The 16,218-nt window shown below is 35.3% G+C and overlaps 1 protein-coding gene across 1 annotated transcript in view; it reads left to right on the top strand.

Annotated features, from left to right (window-relative positions):
• The first annotated feature begins 894 nt into the window (after window positions 1–894).
• The window catches only part of LOC128997386 (homeobox protein orthopedia-like), a 66,251-nt gene continuing 50,927 nt past the window's right edge, over window positions 895–16,218 (top strand). Inside the window, exons 1-2 of the mRNA XM_054423023.1 lie at window positions 895–1,050; window positions 13,781–14,103. Coding sequence (XP_054278998.1) covers window positions 1,014–1,050; window positions 13,781–14,103 — 360 coding nt within the window. The 5' untranslated portion in view covers window positions 895–1,013. The remainder of the gene's footprint in view (window positions 1,051–13,780; window positions 14,104–16,218) is intronic.

The following is a 16,218-nucleotide window of genomic DNA, read 5'->3' as shown; positions in this document are numbered from 1 at the left end:
TAAAAGGGTTAGTTTGACACTTCCCTTGTAAAGATAAGGAGCAGGCTGGTTTCTTTTGCTCTTTGCCAGGCATCGCAGAAGCTTATGATCAGTCCCAACACTGCAAACACATTCTTATTAGTTCACCAGTACCAGTATAGCTCAGAGGTTAAAGTTGGGTAATACTGCATCAAGTTAGCATCTCTTCTGGTCTTAAGCAAGTTTCCAATTGATATCAGCTACCTGGCGGTCGAGAATAAGTCAACCAATGTAAATTGTAGAGAAAACCAAACCAAAATAGTTATGGCTCCATGAGGACTTACGTGTCCAAGAAACAGTTTCCTTTGGGCTTTTAGAAGATTTTTGGATTTGCTTACTACATATGAACCAAAACAACGTGGATAAAGGGAGTGCTATCTCCAAAATTTATTTATTTCATACGGAAACACCAAAATCGTAGTAGATAACTTTATACTTTACTTTTTGCTATGGTTGTCATTCTTATTGTGTAAGGATTAAAACCTTGTGAACCGCATAAACGTAATGAGCAAGTTAGTAAACATTTCAATCGAGCTAATTTTAAAACCTCTCAAAAGGGCTGGAGCGCCAAGTGGGCAGGGTGTGATTTTAATGAAAAGTAAACAGATTCCATGTCATAATATTGAGCGCGAGACAAATTATTACTGAAGAAACCGCAGCACTGGTAAAGTTGATGACAAACTAGAGTTATTCTTCGGAGCAGAAGAGATTCTTGCAAAGTCACAACTTGTGAGCGGGACATCGTCGGTGGGGGTGGCAGGTGGTGGGGGGAGGAGCGCGCTGATTGGACGGACACGCCCACTAGTGTCGGCCAATCACAGAGGTCGCTCGCGGCGTCTAGCTGTTCACACGAGTCACGGGTCTTGTCGCGGCATCAGCATGGCTATAGGTAGTTTCTGGGTTTGCTAGGGCCTCGGTCGTGTTTTGTGACCTAGGCGCTCCACGGCCTCACGATTTTGTCGTCACTCTCGCTGAGGCCGGGCCTCTCCGCCGGCATGCTCAACAACCTGAGCATCATTGGCTCCAACTCTGGTAAGTTCATGTATAATTTGTAGAAATAGCTGTAAAATTTGTGCCTAAATCAGAGAAGTGAATACTTATGAACTAGTTCTCCTACTTTTAGTATTTAGAAGCCCACTAAGGTTTGCAGCCAAAACCTATCAATGGTATCTGAGACAGTCTTATGGCAAAGGAGAACCAAAAACACCTAACTTCAGGTCTAATCAAGGAAGAAACTACGATTTAAAGTTAAGATCTTTTTTCTAATCGTAGGCAACTTTTCAGTGACAAATAACTCCAGTTTTTTATAACTCCAGTTAATATTGGTAAGAAACCTTGTACCATTGTCTTATTTTAGTTTTTATTCTTTTTTAGCTATAGTTGACTGACGTTTTCCAGCAATGTAACCACATTTTATGGAAATAAAAAAAAATTCTTGATTCTTGATTCTTGATTCTTCAGTGATAATTATTATCAGCACAATTGTGTGTCTCTTATCTATATCTATCACACATGCATAACATGTAAATGGTGTAGGTGTATACCGTTAGTACTGTACTCCCAAATGGCATTTAGGATTCACCCATAATCAGAGTACCGATAGTCCCAGGAATAATATACCAAAAAGTAGTCCTACATATTTTTTAACATTTAAATTCTGCCTAGCAAATGTGTTATAAAATCCCAATGAAATTAGCAACCAACGTTAAAGAACTTAATCCAAGGTTGGCAATTTTCTGAGAGCTATTCAAGAAGAGTCTATATTCACTGCATCATAAAAAAATTATTTATCAATACAAAACCACAATCATCATCACCTGTATCACGATCCCCGAGACCAACACTTAAACAACCCCTGAAGCCAAATTTCGTCTGGTAGAACTGAAGGTTTCTTAGCCTCGTCGCAGGCAATCACGCTCCGGTTGGTTGACCAATTAGCCTCAATCAAGGCGGCCTATTCCCGCGCTCTCACATAATTGTCTCGATAGCCTCGCCCCGCGGTGCCTCCAGTGTGCAGCTTCTTGTGTCTGTGACCCGTGACCGTCAGCAATGCGGTTATCAAGATGTACTTGGTGATATGTATATAGTGTTTACGCCAGTGGTCTTTGGGAGAGCGGGATAGTACTAGCAATTCTTGACGGGGATCGAAATGTCTCTTGCGCGTCCGAAATGCTAACCTCTAAGCATCACACCCGATTGTGAAGATTTACCGATAAAGGTGACAATGTAGTGGATACCATTGTTTGTATACAGTAAGTATTAATTGTACTGTAACTAATTTTCAATCATCTTGTCTTTTATAAAAGGACTTTTTTTTATATAAATATGTTAAATTATAAATTATTAAAAGTTCATAAATGTGTCAGTAATAAATAGTTGCATTTTGGTTGGTGTATCCAGAAATATTTGTTCATAATAGAATTTTTTTAAATTATTTATCTATGTTAGTTTCTTGTTCTTGTTGCTATTGACTGTTTTTGGTGATTATTAATTTAAAAGGCAAAATCTTTCTCCTTGACAAGAATTTGTAGAGCAATATTTTGTTGACTGTAGGCCTATGTGTAGTTGGTGGGTTTAATTAGATTTTTATATTCAAATATTTTGTTTTAGATTAATTTAATTTATTTTATTTTAACTATTGAGGCTGTAACATGGCTAATTTATATTAATATTATTTTTTATTACAGTACCTGTACTATTAATTAGTTATATAATTTTAAAACCTTGCCGATTTGATATCTCCAAATTCAGATATTTTGGCAAAATTAAGGTAGGCCTACTGCATTTCAGTTGTTACTAAACGTTTATATTACTGATTCTCAGTTAATGTTTGATTTCTGAACAAATATAGCTTAAACAAATTATATAATATATACCGGATAACTGGTAGTCAGTATGATAAATGTCATTTGGTGTAAGTAAAAAAACCATGTTTTAAACTTAATACAGCAAATTCTCAACCACCTGTAAACGGATTTGAGTAAATAATGTCATTTTCACCACACTATGATGTTTTTGGCTGTATTGCATACGTTAATTGGTGGCTGAAAGTTACGTTTTGCTGGTCATGCCAGCTGTCATTGTAATTTGGGGACCGAGCAGGTTTTTACAGGCCGGGGCCGCAAAGTCAGCTGTCCGCTTACTTGCTTAATGAATGCATTTTAAATACACAATCAAAATCCATCACCGTTGCCTAGCAACTATTTATTTTTATTTTTGCTGATTCCTCAAATTATTTCGTCACATAACCTTAAAGTTGTAGTTGTGTTGACTATCAGTGTGCATTATTATAGTGGTGAATAGTGGTAATAGTGTATAGTGTGGTGAAAAATAGCGTTCGTACCACGGACCGAAATGGTTTTGCAGCTCTCGATCGATTTAAGTTCTCGACTTCGTCTCGAACTTAAAAACTATCTCGAGCCGGCAAAACCTCATTTTCGGCCCTTGGTACGAAATATACTATTTCGTGTTCTACATTAAATTTTGAATAAGAATAATAGAAAATGATGGAGGATCAATTGTAAAAACTCCATTGTAAATATATCCAAAGATAAAAATCAAGGTAAAAATAAAAAAAAACATTGGTCTATTGCATTTTTCTACACCCTGAGAAGGTAGCAAAATATGTTGAAAACTGCGCCATTTACAACCATATGCTACACTATGGAGCTTTAGGTCTGCTTATGTACGCTTTAGTGGTCCAAAACAAGGTGTTTTTTACATTTTCAACATAGATAGTCGGCATGTATTAAGCAAAACTTGCATTTTTGTTTCAGTTTGAACAGTAAAAACAGTAAAAAAGTTCCTTGTTTTCTAGAATTCAAACCACTAAATCAAACAAAAGCATAAGCTACTGTATGTAAATCTCAATAGTTTAGCACATGGTTGGAAAGCTTATAAAACGGTGCAGTTATCAACATATTTTGCAACCTTCCTGTACAGGGTGTGGAAAAATGCAATAGACCAATGTTTTTTTTTATTTTTACTTTTTTCAAAAACCTTAATTTTTATCTTCGGATCTTTTTACAATAGAATTTTTAATATTGATCCTCCTTCATTTTCTATTATTCTTATTCAAAATTTAATGTAGAACATGAAAATTACATCGTCTACTCAAATCAATTTACAAGTAATTGAGAAATTGCCGTATTAAGTTTAAAAACATGTTTATTTTTGAAAAACTTAAAATAATTCTTTGTGAAGCTAATTTTTTGCCTTGGAACCATTTATATGCATCATCACACTTCTTTACTTTGTATTTACACCAAATAATTTTTGTCATACTGACTATCAATCATCCTGTATATATATAACATTAGTATGATTAAATTTATCCGTATGTATGAATGTCTTTAATAACCAATGTGACAATGTGCAACAGATATTTGGTAGATATACATTTTCTACAGTTTGTATGATGGTTGTGCTTGTGATATAAATTAGTTATCAGCTGTTTGATATTGTGGACATTTTTACTTGTTTATCTTTGGACGATTTTTATTGATTCTTGTTGTCATGGAGAAAAAATAATAATATTTACTAGTGAGTTTTATTGTTCTGATGTTTAGTGAATGTTAGTTTATTAAAGCATTAAATATCTTTAATTATTTTGTCTTCAATTTAAATGTTGAATTAATTACAATGGTTATTAAAAAAAAACTGAGTTGTAACACCAATAAAACACGACACTTAACATTTCAAACACGAAAACAATCGTCATTCACTGAAGAATATTCAGTGTTGTTAGATTATTTATCATTTTCTTAAATTAAGACATTTGTATAGATACATAATTGTACCAAAGGCGTATAGCTGTTTTATAGGGGTTTTAAGTTTTAGCGTATGCGATTCTAACTTTACCGTAATGGAAAAAATCTGTTAAGGTACCTAAAAGTATTTTTTTTTTATTGTAAAACGTTGCTTAACTTTGCTTTGTGATTTGGAACCAAAAATTATTAAATTTTAATTTTACAAATCATTATAAAGCCCAAAACAGTTATAGTTTACAAACAGAACATGATGTAAAATATTTAATATTAACGCATTCATTGAAAGCACATCAATGTACATCTTATGAGCGTAGTTTGTTGTTAGTTAGCCTATTTTTTAAGTCATTTCATTTTTACGTTTAATTATGCCTATTCAATATATTTATTTTGTTCGCGTTATACTTGTATACAGAAATTCCACAATCAAAACGTTTTAATAATAAAACAACGATATAGTTTTCTGCTATCAACTAGCTAAACAATGTTATCCTATATGAAAACAGTTGACATTTCTCATATTTTAAATCAAAGTTACATAGTGGCAGTGATAGTTGTATAATGTTTATTATTTAGATGCGAAGATTATAACGTGTACGAACATTTAATGCTATTTGAAGCACTTGTGATTGTATTTTATCGGTTTGCTATCTGTAACGGATGTTGGCACTACAGGTATCTGTGTGTGTTTTGATAAGAGATATTATGTTGTGGGTCAGTAATCTGTCATAGATGATTGATCATTTATTATATTTTTATTTTCAGAAAGAAAAAAGTACTTTAGTCGGTTTCCGATACATGTTGTGCAGAATTAAAACTCAACGTTTAAAGTGAAAGCTAAATTTTGACTCCAATAAATATAGTTCGATATATTTCTCGTATTGTATTACACATTTCGGAGCGTCAGTTTTGGGGGGTAATAATTAAAGTTGAAAAATTTTATTTTTTTGTTTTGTAAATTGTTTTGAAAACTATGTGGTTTAGCGTAAAATATATATTTACAAAAAAATCTACGAGAAATTGCAAACAAGAATGGTCCTCTTCATAATCTTGTTCAAATGAATGGTTACTGCTTTAAAAAGGTTAAACATAGATATTTTTCAAATATTTAAACGCTTTAAAATATGATACTTCATTCAAATAGTATATTTCGTACCTAGGGCCAAAAATGAGGTTTTGCCGGCTCGAGATATTTTAAGTTTGAGACGAAGTCGAGAACTTAAAACGATCGAGAGCTGCAAAACATTTCGGTCCGTGGTACGAACGCTATTTTTCATCACACTATACCCTATTACTACTATTCACCACAATAATAATGCACACTGATAGTCAACACAACTACCACTTTAAGGTTATGTGAAGAAATAATTTGAGGAATCAGCAAAAAAAATAGTTGCTAAGCAACGGTGACAATAATACAATTCTATTGCAATGCTATGGATACTGATGTTACAATGAAAGTAAGCGGGCAGCTGATTTTGCGGCCCTATGGATGTAAAAACCTGCTCGGTACCCAAATGACGATGACAGCTGGCGTGGCCAGCAAACAGTAACTTTCAGCCACCAATTATCGTATATGTAAAACAGCCAAAAACATCATAGTGTGGTGAAAAAATAATCATCAACAGGAATATGATTTTGGCTGAAAATCAACATTCCTTAAGCCTGCATTTGCTTTACATTTTAATACAATCGATGAACTCTGAATTGTAAGTAACTTAATCTATTGCTTTGCTTAATGGCCTAAATAAATCATTGAATCATTGAAATTATGTGTCTCTTATAGTATATATGTATTCATGACCAACTGGGATCGTCAACAATTGCCTCTATAAAATGAGGGATAGATCCGACAAATAAAAGGAACAATACATACTATATACAATGGTATAACCAATAAAATATTTAAATAAATATACTCGTGGGGAAGCAAACCTGCAGCATGGGCGAATTTGCCTGATTGGATTTTCACTAAATTATTCCCTTAAGACATGTTTTCCCTATAACATCATGTTTAAGGGGTACTTAGGTTTACTGCTACAGGGAAGGTAATACAGTGTTTTTGAGTAAAATATGCACATAGTTTAATAAAAATAAATAAATAAATTTGTAAAAAGGTTTTACCAAAAAATATCCGTTTACAACCACACTATTATAAAGCTTTATATTTTATTATATTATACAGGTTTCTTATACTTCAAAAGTATAACATTGGAATTTTTAATTAACAATTAATTGTTTGATTACCCTCCGTAACCAAAAACCGTTCAAACACGCTTAAAGAAACAAATTTATTTTTTGAAGCTCTTCAAAATGAAAGAAATCGTGTAATTTTATGTTTTGACAGTTAAAAATAAAAAAGACACCATTTTCACCCCATAAAACTCCTTCTCGTGGTCCGATTAAGCTGGTTCGTGAACTCGTTCGAATAAACGTAAGTTTTCACGTTTGTACAAAATTTCATAGGAATCGGATGATTTTCCCTCGGTATCGTGCTGAAGGAGCAATAACATCGCTTACTTTATATTGCTCCTTCACGAAAAAGATGTTTTACATTAATAAAATTCTTGAGTTTTAGTCAAGCCTCTTTTTCTGTAGTTTGCTATATAAATTACAAAAAAAAAAAAAAAAAAAAAAAAAAAAAAAAAAAAAAAACTGTGAGCAACATTCTACAAAACTTGTACTACCTTACTTTAACTAAACATAACCCATAGCTAAATAACAAAGAAGTCCAACAATGTAAATAAAGAACCAACAAAAAACCACTTGAGTAAATTAACACCTGTTAATTGCAACGACCAGCTGTTTCATTTACCAAGCATGGTGTAGCCCTTTGGAAATCGGCCTGTGGGGCAGGGCCCTAGAAAATTCGTTCATACGAATACTTTTAAACAAATCTACACTCTTTAAGTTTCATTTTGATGTGCCATATGTCTATATGTATTTGGTAAAAGACCATAAATTTGACTCTTTATCACTTTAATAATATAGACCACAACCAAATCTCAATGTTGGGACAAGAAAACATCAAGAATGTGCTTCTTTCTGCCCAACAGAGATGCCACGAGAGGTATTATAGTGTGTATCTGGGAGTTTACAACCCGCTAGTATTTTTACAGCCGTGTTGTTGGCGGCACTGGGGCGGGACAATAGACTATAGCTACCGGTGTTGTGTATATGGCTTTGTGGCATCTCGGCCACTACACAGAGATTTGGAGGCATTTCGTCACTGTAGCAGTGAAACTTAAAATATCTCATGATTTGGTTCAGGTTTCGTTGTTTAACTTGTGGACACTTATTAACGGCTCACAATTCCTGTGTGAACATTCGACGAGTCATGTTGAAACTGTTATAAATGTTCTGAATTGTTTATTGTTGATTGAAACTGCGATGTGAGGAAATTCGCCAATACTCGTCATATTCTTCACAGTTCAATGGATGAATGAATATATTTTGATGAATACATCAGTCAAATTGTAGTTATCAACCATGATATAACATAATAATATTACGTGATATCTTACAAGAAATTGCTAAAATTGGTGAATATTGTACATAATTTAAATTTTGGTGACTTTTAAATCATTTAGTTTAGTTGTTGGTTGTATTCATCAACGTTTCATTGGTTGACTGACTTCTCCCTTGATGCATTACCCATTCGGATGCAATTGCAAAATACCAATTCTGACTTTCACATTCAAATTATGGAGATGCTGGCCAAAATCGTGTCATAATGCACTAACGTTTCGGACTTCAGGCCTCGATATCTCTACAGTGACATCTTCAGTGGGACATCTTTGTAAAATCTGAATATTGTAACGTTGGTAAACAAAAGTGTTTAACATTTTAACACGGTCCTCACATGAAGACCAAATAAATCTTAAAAACTCTATTTTTTACTAGAGTGATTTCACCCCACAACGCAGAGACTTCTTTCAAAATCATCCCCTTCCTACAAATCTGGCTGGCGACAGTCCTGTTCAGATCGTTACATATTTATAGACAGCTAAGTACGAGGGAGTATATCCGGATAATTGAGGTTACATGTTGAGACTGGTTGTGGTCCCGGGGGGTTCGGACAAATGTCACATTAGACACTTCCCCTAGAGACAACGTTATAGGAAGGATCATGAACCACATGTTCACTATACAGTGATAGGGGCAGTTGTTTGTTATAACTCATTAATTCTGTGTAATCATTGACTATGAATAGTACGAGGGGTCATCTTTGTAAATCTGAAGCAGTGTTGTGTGGGTTTGTGGTTAGGAACGTTTATGTAAGTTTATCTCATATTTTGGGCTGGGTTTTAATATTGTTGCTTTGCCCGTTGGTTGAAACACCATAAAACAATTGTTGTATTTAGTTAGATTTATTAGGCTAAATATAGTACAAATTGGTAAAATAAATATTTAAAACAACAACATGTACCGGATGAAATCGTACGTAGACTGAAAATCAGCTTTCTTCAGCTGTTCCATTAGAAGGATAGATTTATAAACTAGTATGTTTAAACTTTGTCTAACCATTGACTATTAATACCTATAGACTAACATAATACTATAGACTAACGAACACAAGTAGACTTCACATCTCATTGTAAATTCTGAAGCTCGTTTACCGTGTCTAGTTCATGTCTGGTGACACTTATCGCTAGTGTAGACGAAATTTGTTTATATTATTTTAGGGTTAATTTCATGATGTGTGCTTTGCTGTTCGGTTTTATAACTAGGAGACGAGTTATTGTCCATGATTAGATCGTTTTATGTGGTTAAACGAAATTTTAAATTACTGAAAAAACTAAACACGACATCTACAGTGCACCGGACAGAACTGACAATAAAATTGGATTCAGCTGTTCCATAAGGATGAGAAATCTAGTAAGGGGGTACGTTTTATCTATGATACAACTTACTTAATACTTCAGTATCCAATAGTCAATTGTGTAACGCAGTTTGTGAGAAGTGTTGATGGTTAAACACGTTGTCTTTGGATATTCCAAGTGAAATTTTTACCTTCTTGTACAATCATATGACCCCTGGCTAGTGCTAAACAAATTACTTTACGACTTACTCATTATTACACTTGTGAATCCCAGACATGCCTACAATACAATTAATTAAATCTTAATTGCAACCTTAATTGATTTCTCACAACTCACAATATCACAATTCTTCTTTTTTCAGTGCACATTAATTTGACATGGCAGTAACACAATCTTATGAAAAGTAGGATATTTATGTTAATTTCACATTCAATTAAATCTGCCTTTCAAATTTGAGAAAGGTGAGTCTACAAACGAAAATACTAAAATCTAAACTACAAAACAACTGCGCATCTTCACCTCGTTTTAACAAACTGTGAAACTGAAAGTAAGCTCGGGCTATCGGCAACAAAGAAAAACAGACCGTCGGCTCCATCTGCCCAAATCCAGGATGGCTTGCAGTTCCCGCTAAGAGTGTCAGGGGAGAAAATTTATCAACACTCCCTAGGGAATTCTCCGTTCTCCCATCGATTTCATCCCTCCTCTCTCTCTCTCTCTCTCTCTCTCTATCTCTCCCCTGGCTCTCTCTTTCTCTTCCACGCTTGGCTGCGATTTATTTATTCTTGTTCATAACACTTTTACCAACTCTCTCTGAAAAGGGCTCAGTTGTGTTGTGATTGTGCACAGCTTCACTGGAAGTGTGATGTTCAAGGTTGGGGAAATGTTTTTGTAGGCAATCCTTCTTAATAGGGTTATCAGTGAATTAGGTTTGATTCATGCCAGAGGCATAAAGTACATACCTCTGTGTTAACAGAACTACTAAGTTGTGGTCAAACTTTGTGGTGAGTCGGTGGCTCAGTCGGACACCAGGCCCAAGGCAGCGATGTCGTGGGTTCGGATCCTGGTCACTGCCATTAACTTTTATCAGTACAGTTCACCTTTGTACTGTACCGGCTCACTCCTTGCTTTGCTGGATACGTTCCACGCACAGATCTGTAGTCTATGTGGACGGGAAAATGCAAGGTTAAAAGAGGCCGCCAACTTAAAAAAAAACCTCACAACATGTTTTTGCAGGAATGTGATATTGATACAGTAAATACTGTTTATGACCTTTAGCCTTGAGTTATATTTTACTTATATTTAAGAACCAGCGTTATGGTTATTAAAGTTTGGGTTGGCTCTATTGGTTTATTTATTTGCTCATTTAAACCAGTAAGCCATGATGTTAATACAAAATATTTACAGTGTACAATAATATCGATCATGGAATACTCATACGTAAAATAGTACACAGTCAAAGGGTGCATCGTCCGACTTCGTAATTTATTTCGTTCAAAAAATCAAAGTTAAAAACCAATAAGGTTAATTTACGAAATATATTGCATTAGCATTACCTTTAGTGGTATTTGATTTAACTTCAATTTTACCAGTTTACATAGAAATGAATATTCAAAACTAAAACCTCTGTCCACCGAGAGGAAATTGGTACGAAAATAGAACCAATTAAATTACAGTTGAAGTGAATACAGGTTTAAAACATCTCTGTTAATTTAATCAATGCGATTGCCTTTTCATATCGAATTTGAATTTCATACACAATCCATTCCATGTTGTGAAAACATTTTAGAAGTGCAGTAAAATCGTTGTTATATACATTTCATAACATATACAAATTAAATGGCAATTTATTTACTTCGTCATTGGCTTTAAATGTCGAAAGGTAATTGATCATTTACAGCTATTATATTGTTTAAGGACTTTACAAAGCACGTTTACAATCCGATTAAAACTAAGAAACTGATTCGATGTACATAGTTTAGAAGGCAATTTTCATTGTTTTTCTTATACGAGTTAACATATTCGGTTATAAATATAATTTTTTAAATACTGTATTACCACAACCAAAACTATTCAATTAAGGTTAATACAATGAAGATCACATTTTAGGAAAACAGTTATGTATACAATCAAAGTTAAAACAAAAAAATACTATTTGAATACAAATAGAAGAAATAAAATACTTACATTTTAAAGCTACATTGCTCCATAGGACGAGCAGCACAGATGACCAAGTTCAACTGCTTAAGGCTATAAACCGGGAATTAACCGGAGCACATGAAAAGAGCCCGAAATTTTAATCCCCAAAAAGGTTCACTAATCTTAAAGCATGGAAAGAGCCCGGGTCTCCACAGGTACAGTCCCGGCCACGTAAAGAGAGAAAATGTCCAGGTAGACCCGGTCAGGCCTAATCCGCCGTTGTCAAAACATAGCTATTGTTTTGAAACCGAGGGGGCGCGCTACCCCATCCCAGCGGTCATTGCTACCTCAGTGGTCATTGCCTGCTGCTTCTCAACATCGACTAGCCAATCAACGAAGCGACGTAGAATCGCGATTCAAATTTTGTGATATTCGTCTTCACTTTGTGAATAAAATGACCTGTCACTTAATTATAGGCGATCACCCGTTCGATTTATAGAATTTGTACTGGCCCGAGTTATTTCTAAGAATTAAAGGGAGGCAGTAGCAATGACCGCTGGGATGGGGTAGCGCGCCCCCTCGGTTTCAAAACAATAGCTATGTTTTGACATCAGCGGATTAGGCCTGACCGGGTCTACCTGGACATTTTCTCTCTTTACGTGGCCGGGACTGTACCTGAGGAGGAGGACGCTGACTCGTGTTCTGCAATTGTGTTGTATTTGGTTGGGTTAGGTTAGGTTAAGTTAGGTTAGGTTAGGTTAGGTTAGGTAAACAGACTATTATCTTTTAGTAATGCAAATATCTTTTAATAATCTATATTTTAATAATGTATCTTTTAACAGTGTATCTTTTAATATTGTAAATAAATTCATGTATTTCAACTGTGTTATTGGTTCTTTCTCCTTTGAAGACTCGTTGTGAAAGTTCTAGGAAGAGCCCGGGCTCTTTTCGCACCGTCCTGGGAGGGACCTTGGAGGTCCGGGCGTTTTTCAAGCGTCTGCCCGAGTTTTTGGGCTCTTTTCATGTGCGCCCGAATTTTTTTTTTAAGATGTTGGCGGCCTCTTTTAACCTTGCATTTGCCCGTCCACATAGACTAAGCGCCCGTGCGTGGATCGTTTGCAGCAAAGCAAGGAGTGAGCCGGTACAGTTCAAAGGTGAACTGTACTGATAAAATGTTATCGAACCCACGACATCGCTGCCTTGGGCCCGAAGTCCGCGACGCTACCGACTGAGCCACCGACTCACTAAACAAAAAAAAAAAAATAAATAACAAACAAAATTAACAAGCTATTTGTAAACGCAATTGGTTTGTGACGACACATACAACAATCGAACACACGGTTTAGTTTTAAAAAGTTTCTCGGTTAAAATTAACATTTAACCACAAAAGATTCACCTTTGTTTTTTTAACAATTCATAAACACTAGAGGTCGTCCAGCGGTCGAAATCTCGACCAAAAATATCTAATGTACAGACTTCTCTATTTTCACCTTACGCTGTAAATAAAAAAATGAGATTGTAATTTCTTCCATTTGTTTTGATTTTCTGTTTATAATTCGTTGTTATTTAGTCACCAGCATGACAATCCATAAGGTCCATTTGCATTTGAGTAGATGGTGTCGTTTTCGTGTTCTACGTTGAATTTTGAATAAGAATCGTGGAAAATGTCGGAGGATCAATAATAAAAACTCCATTGTAAATCGTTCCAAAGATTAAAATCAAGGTCTTTGATAAAAATTATAAAATCGTTGGTCTGTTGCATTTTTCTACACTTATACAAGAAGGTAGCAAAATATGTTGAAAACTGCGCCGTTTTATAAGCTCTCCAACCATATGTTACGCACAATTTAAGGTTTAGATCTGCTAATGTTCGCTAATATGGTTGGAGAGCTTATAAAATGGCACAGTTTTCAACATATTTTGAACCCAGTATAGTTACATCTTTCTCCATTCTGAGGACGTTGTAGTACAACCCCAATGCTGATCACCCACTGAAACCTTTTCACCCCTTTTGTTCAAACCCTTCCAATGTTCTAGGTCACAAGGACTGCGAGGACCTAAAAAGGAACAACCATCACCTCCATGGCCACCATGGGATGGACATCAAGGGGGTGGAGCACGGTCACGGTCTACACCAGCACCCTCCAGCGCGGCTTGTCGGGGGCTTCGACCCCCAGGGTCTACAACCCCCACAGCCCGTCGACGACGGTAAACCATCGAAACAGAAGCGGCACAGGACGAGGTTCACTCCGGCGCAGCTCAATGAGTTGGAGAGGTGCTTCTCCAAGACGCACTACCCGGACATCTTCATGAGGGAGGAGATTGCTATGAGGATCGGCCTGACGGAGTCCAGAGTGCAGGTCAGTCGAGCAATAAGCATATTACCAGAAATTAAACATATTACCATTTGCTATAACATTTAATATTTTTAAAAGCTTCCGATGCAGAATACGATTGTGTAAGTAGCTTTGGTGAATTCGTTATGTCTTTGGACAGGGTGGAACATCTGTCTTGGCTTTCAACTATGTACAATAATGCCTACCTATAGTTCGTAGCGTAGAGTACCTTGAGCTCAATTCAGTTAATTTATTTCCACGGTAACACCATTTTTACAAGAGGTACACATCGATGTATAATACTCTACGGTGTTATTATACATCGATGGAGGTACATTAAGTAAGCGGTCAAAGGAATGGGCACACGGGAGGGACTAAGGCTAAAGGTGTAGTGACGTCATATCTCTAGTGGCTAATGTCTACTCTTGAGGCAACACGATTACCGTAACAAACCGATGTGATTTCAGCGGCGTTCGTGGCATAGTCAGTTGCGTAGGTCACGGGTTCGAATCCCGCTGGTAGCACTAATTTTTTGTCAACTAATTTTTCATATCAGCAAGTTTGGTTGGTTAGGTTAGGTTATGACAGTTTTTATAATACAAAATTTTAAAATTAATTTTATAATTAATTAAAAGTTATAAGTAATCATTAATTAGATTTTTATCTTATACAGTTTTTGTATTATCAGCAAGTCTGGTTGGTTAGGTTATGTTATGACAGTTTTATTTTAGCAATCAAAAATTTATTTTATAATTTTAAAACAATATTTTATAATTAAAAAGTTAATTTTATAACTAAAAATAAAAAAAATTAAATTTTGTCAACTTAGCGGTTCTAGTGGCGAACGCTGACACTACAAGATATGTTAGCCTTAGTCCCTCCCGTGTGCCCCACCGAGCTATCAAACTAAAATGTTTAACAACAAATAAAGGCTATGTCTGAATAAATAACAATAACAAGAGAGCTCAGGTCTGTCTCTTTAAGTAAAAAAGGGATGTATATGTCACTGTGTTTGTCACTCTATCTATATATAAGTGCAAAGCTCCAAAAGTGGTTTGCATTATTATGAGAAATTATTGCTGGATAAAATTATTTCTGGGCTAGAATGGACGCTCCTATTCTGTAGGCTTGGGTTCACATCAGACCAATCGTCTTTGGCTTTTAACTATGTAATAATTCCGTGACCCCATGGTCAATTCAACCATAATCTGCAAACTCGTTCCTTTGCGTACAAAATTTGTATATCAGTAAAGAGGAACGGTCTATGATTTAACGGTTTATGATTTAATACCACTTGGTCTTTTATCTCGGTAGGTTATTTAAGTTGCGGTGCATTCTATTATCAACATAGAGTTTCGTGACATAAAAAGTAAAGTTAAACAAGTACAATAAAAAGGTCTGAATTTCAAAATACTAGGTAGTGTTAATTATATTCTGTATTTGATCTCTTGTCTCTGAGTACATCACATTCCATCTTTAATATTATGTTATGAACGTTTCACTGACATCAAGGCTGGCCAAATAATTTCGCGCGAATTTCCAAAATTGGAGGGAGACCAACGGTGTAAATCCCGGCCACAAATCATCTGGTTGAATCGATGGCACAGTGGCGCTGAGCACGGCGGGTATGCTAAACAACACCATACATCACGGCTGTGAGCTGGGCTTAACTGCCATACCTTATCTACCTAGCTACGATATGGTGGAATGAGGACTTTATCAATGCTGAAGACGTTTGAGGATCAAGCAATAAAGTATCTCAAGCCCACCAAACTCTTTAAAATAATCTATCTATCTATATATTAATAGGCAAGCATGTTTCTTTAAAAACTTTTTTCTCAGCTTGTGTACACCGCAGGGGAAATCTAAGCATACTGTTAGAAATATATTTTCCTGTAGATGTGCAGAATCCCTTTAAAAAATAAAATAGGCTCAAAATATGCACAAAAAATCAATTTGAAATTTAACAAAAATTAACATGGGCTTTATAGTCGGGTAAATATAGGATATGACCTTAAAAAAATTGCAAGAAAACGTTTTATGGTTTTATTTTGTAGAGTTGGGTTTGCAGAATGACATACTAAAAGTTGCCAAAAATCGGTGCACGAGAAAACCACTAAAATCACAATTTAAAATGGC

The sequence above is a fragment of the Macrosteles quadrilineatus genome, unplaced genomic scaffold (assembly GCF_028750875.1).
Source record: "Macrosteles quadrilineatus isolate MER2022 unplaced genomic scaffold, UCM_ALF_1.0 Scaffold_6__1_contigs__length_79288215, whole genome shotgun sequence".
Taxonomy (NCBI): Eukaryota; Metazoa; Arthropoda; class Insecta; order Hemiptera; family Cicadellidae; genus Macrosteles; species Macrosteles quadrilineatus.
Note: the sequence above shows the minus strand (reverse complement) of the source record. Positions and strands in the feature narration are given on the sequence as shown.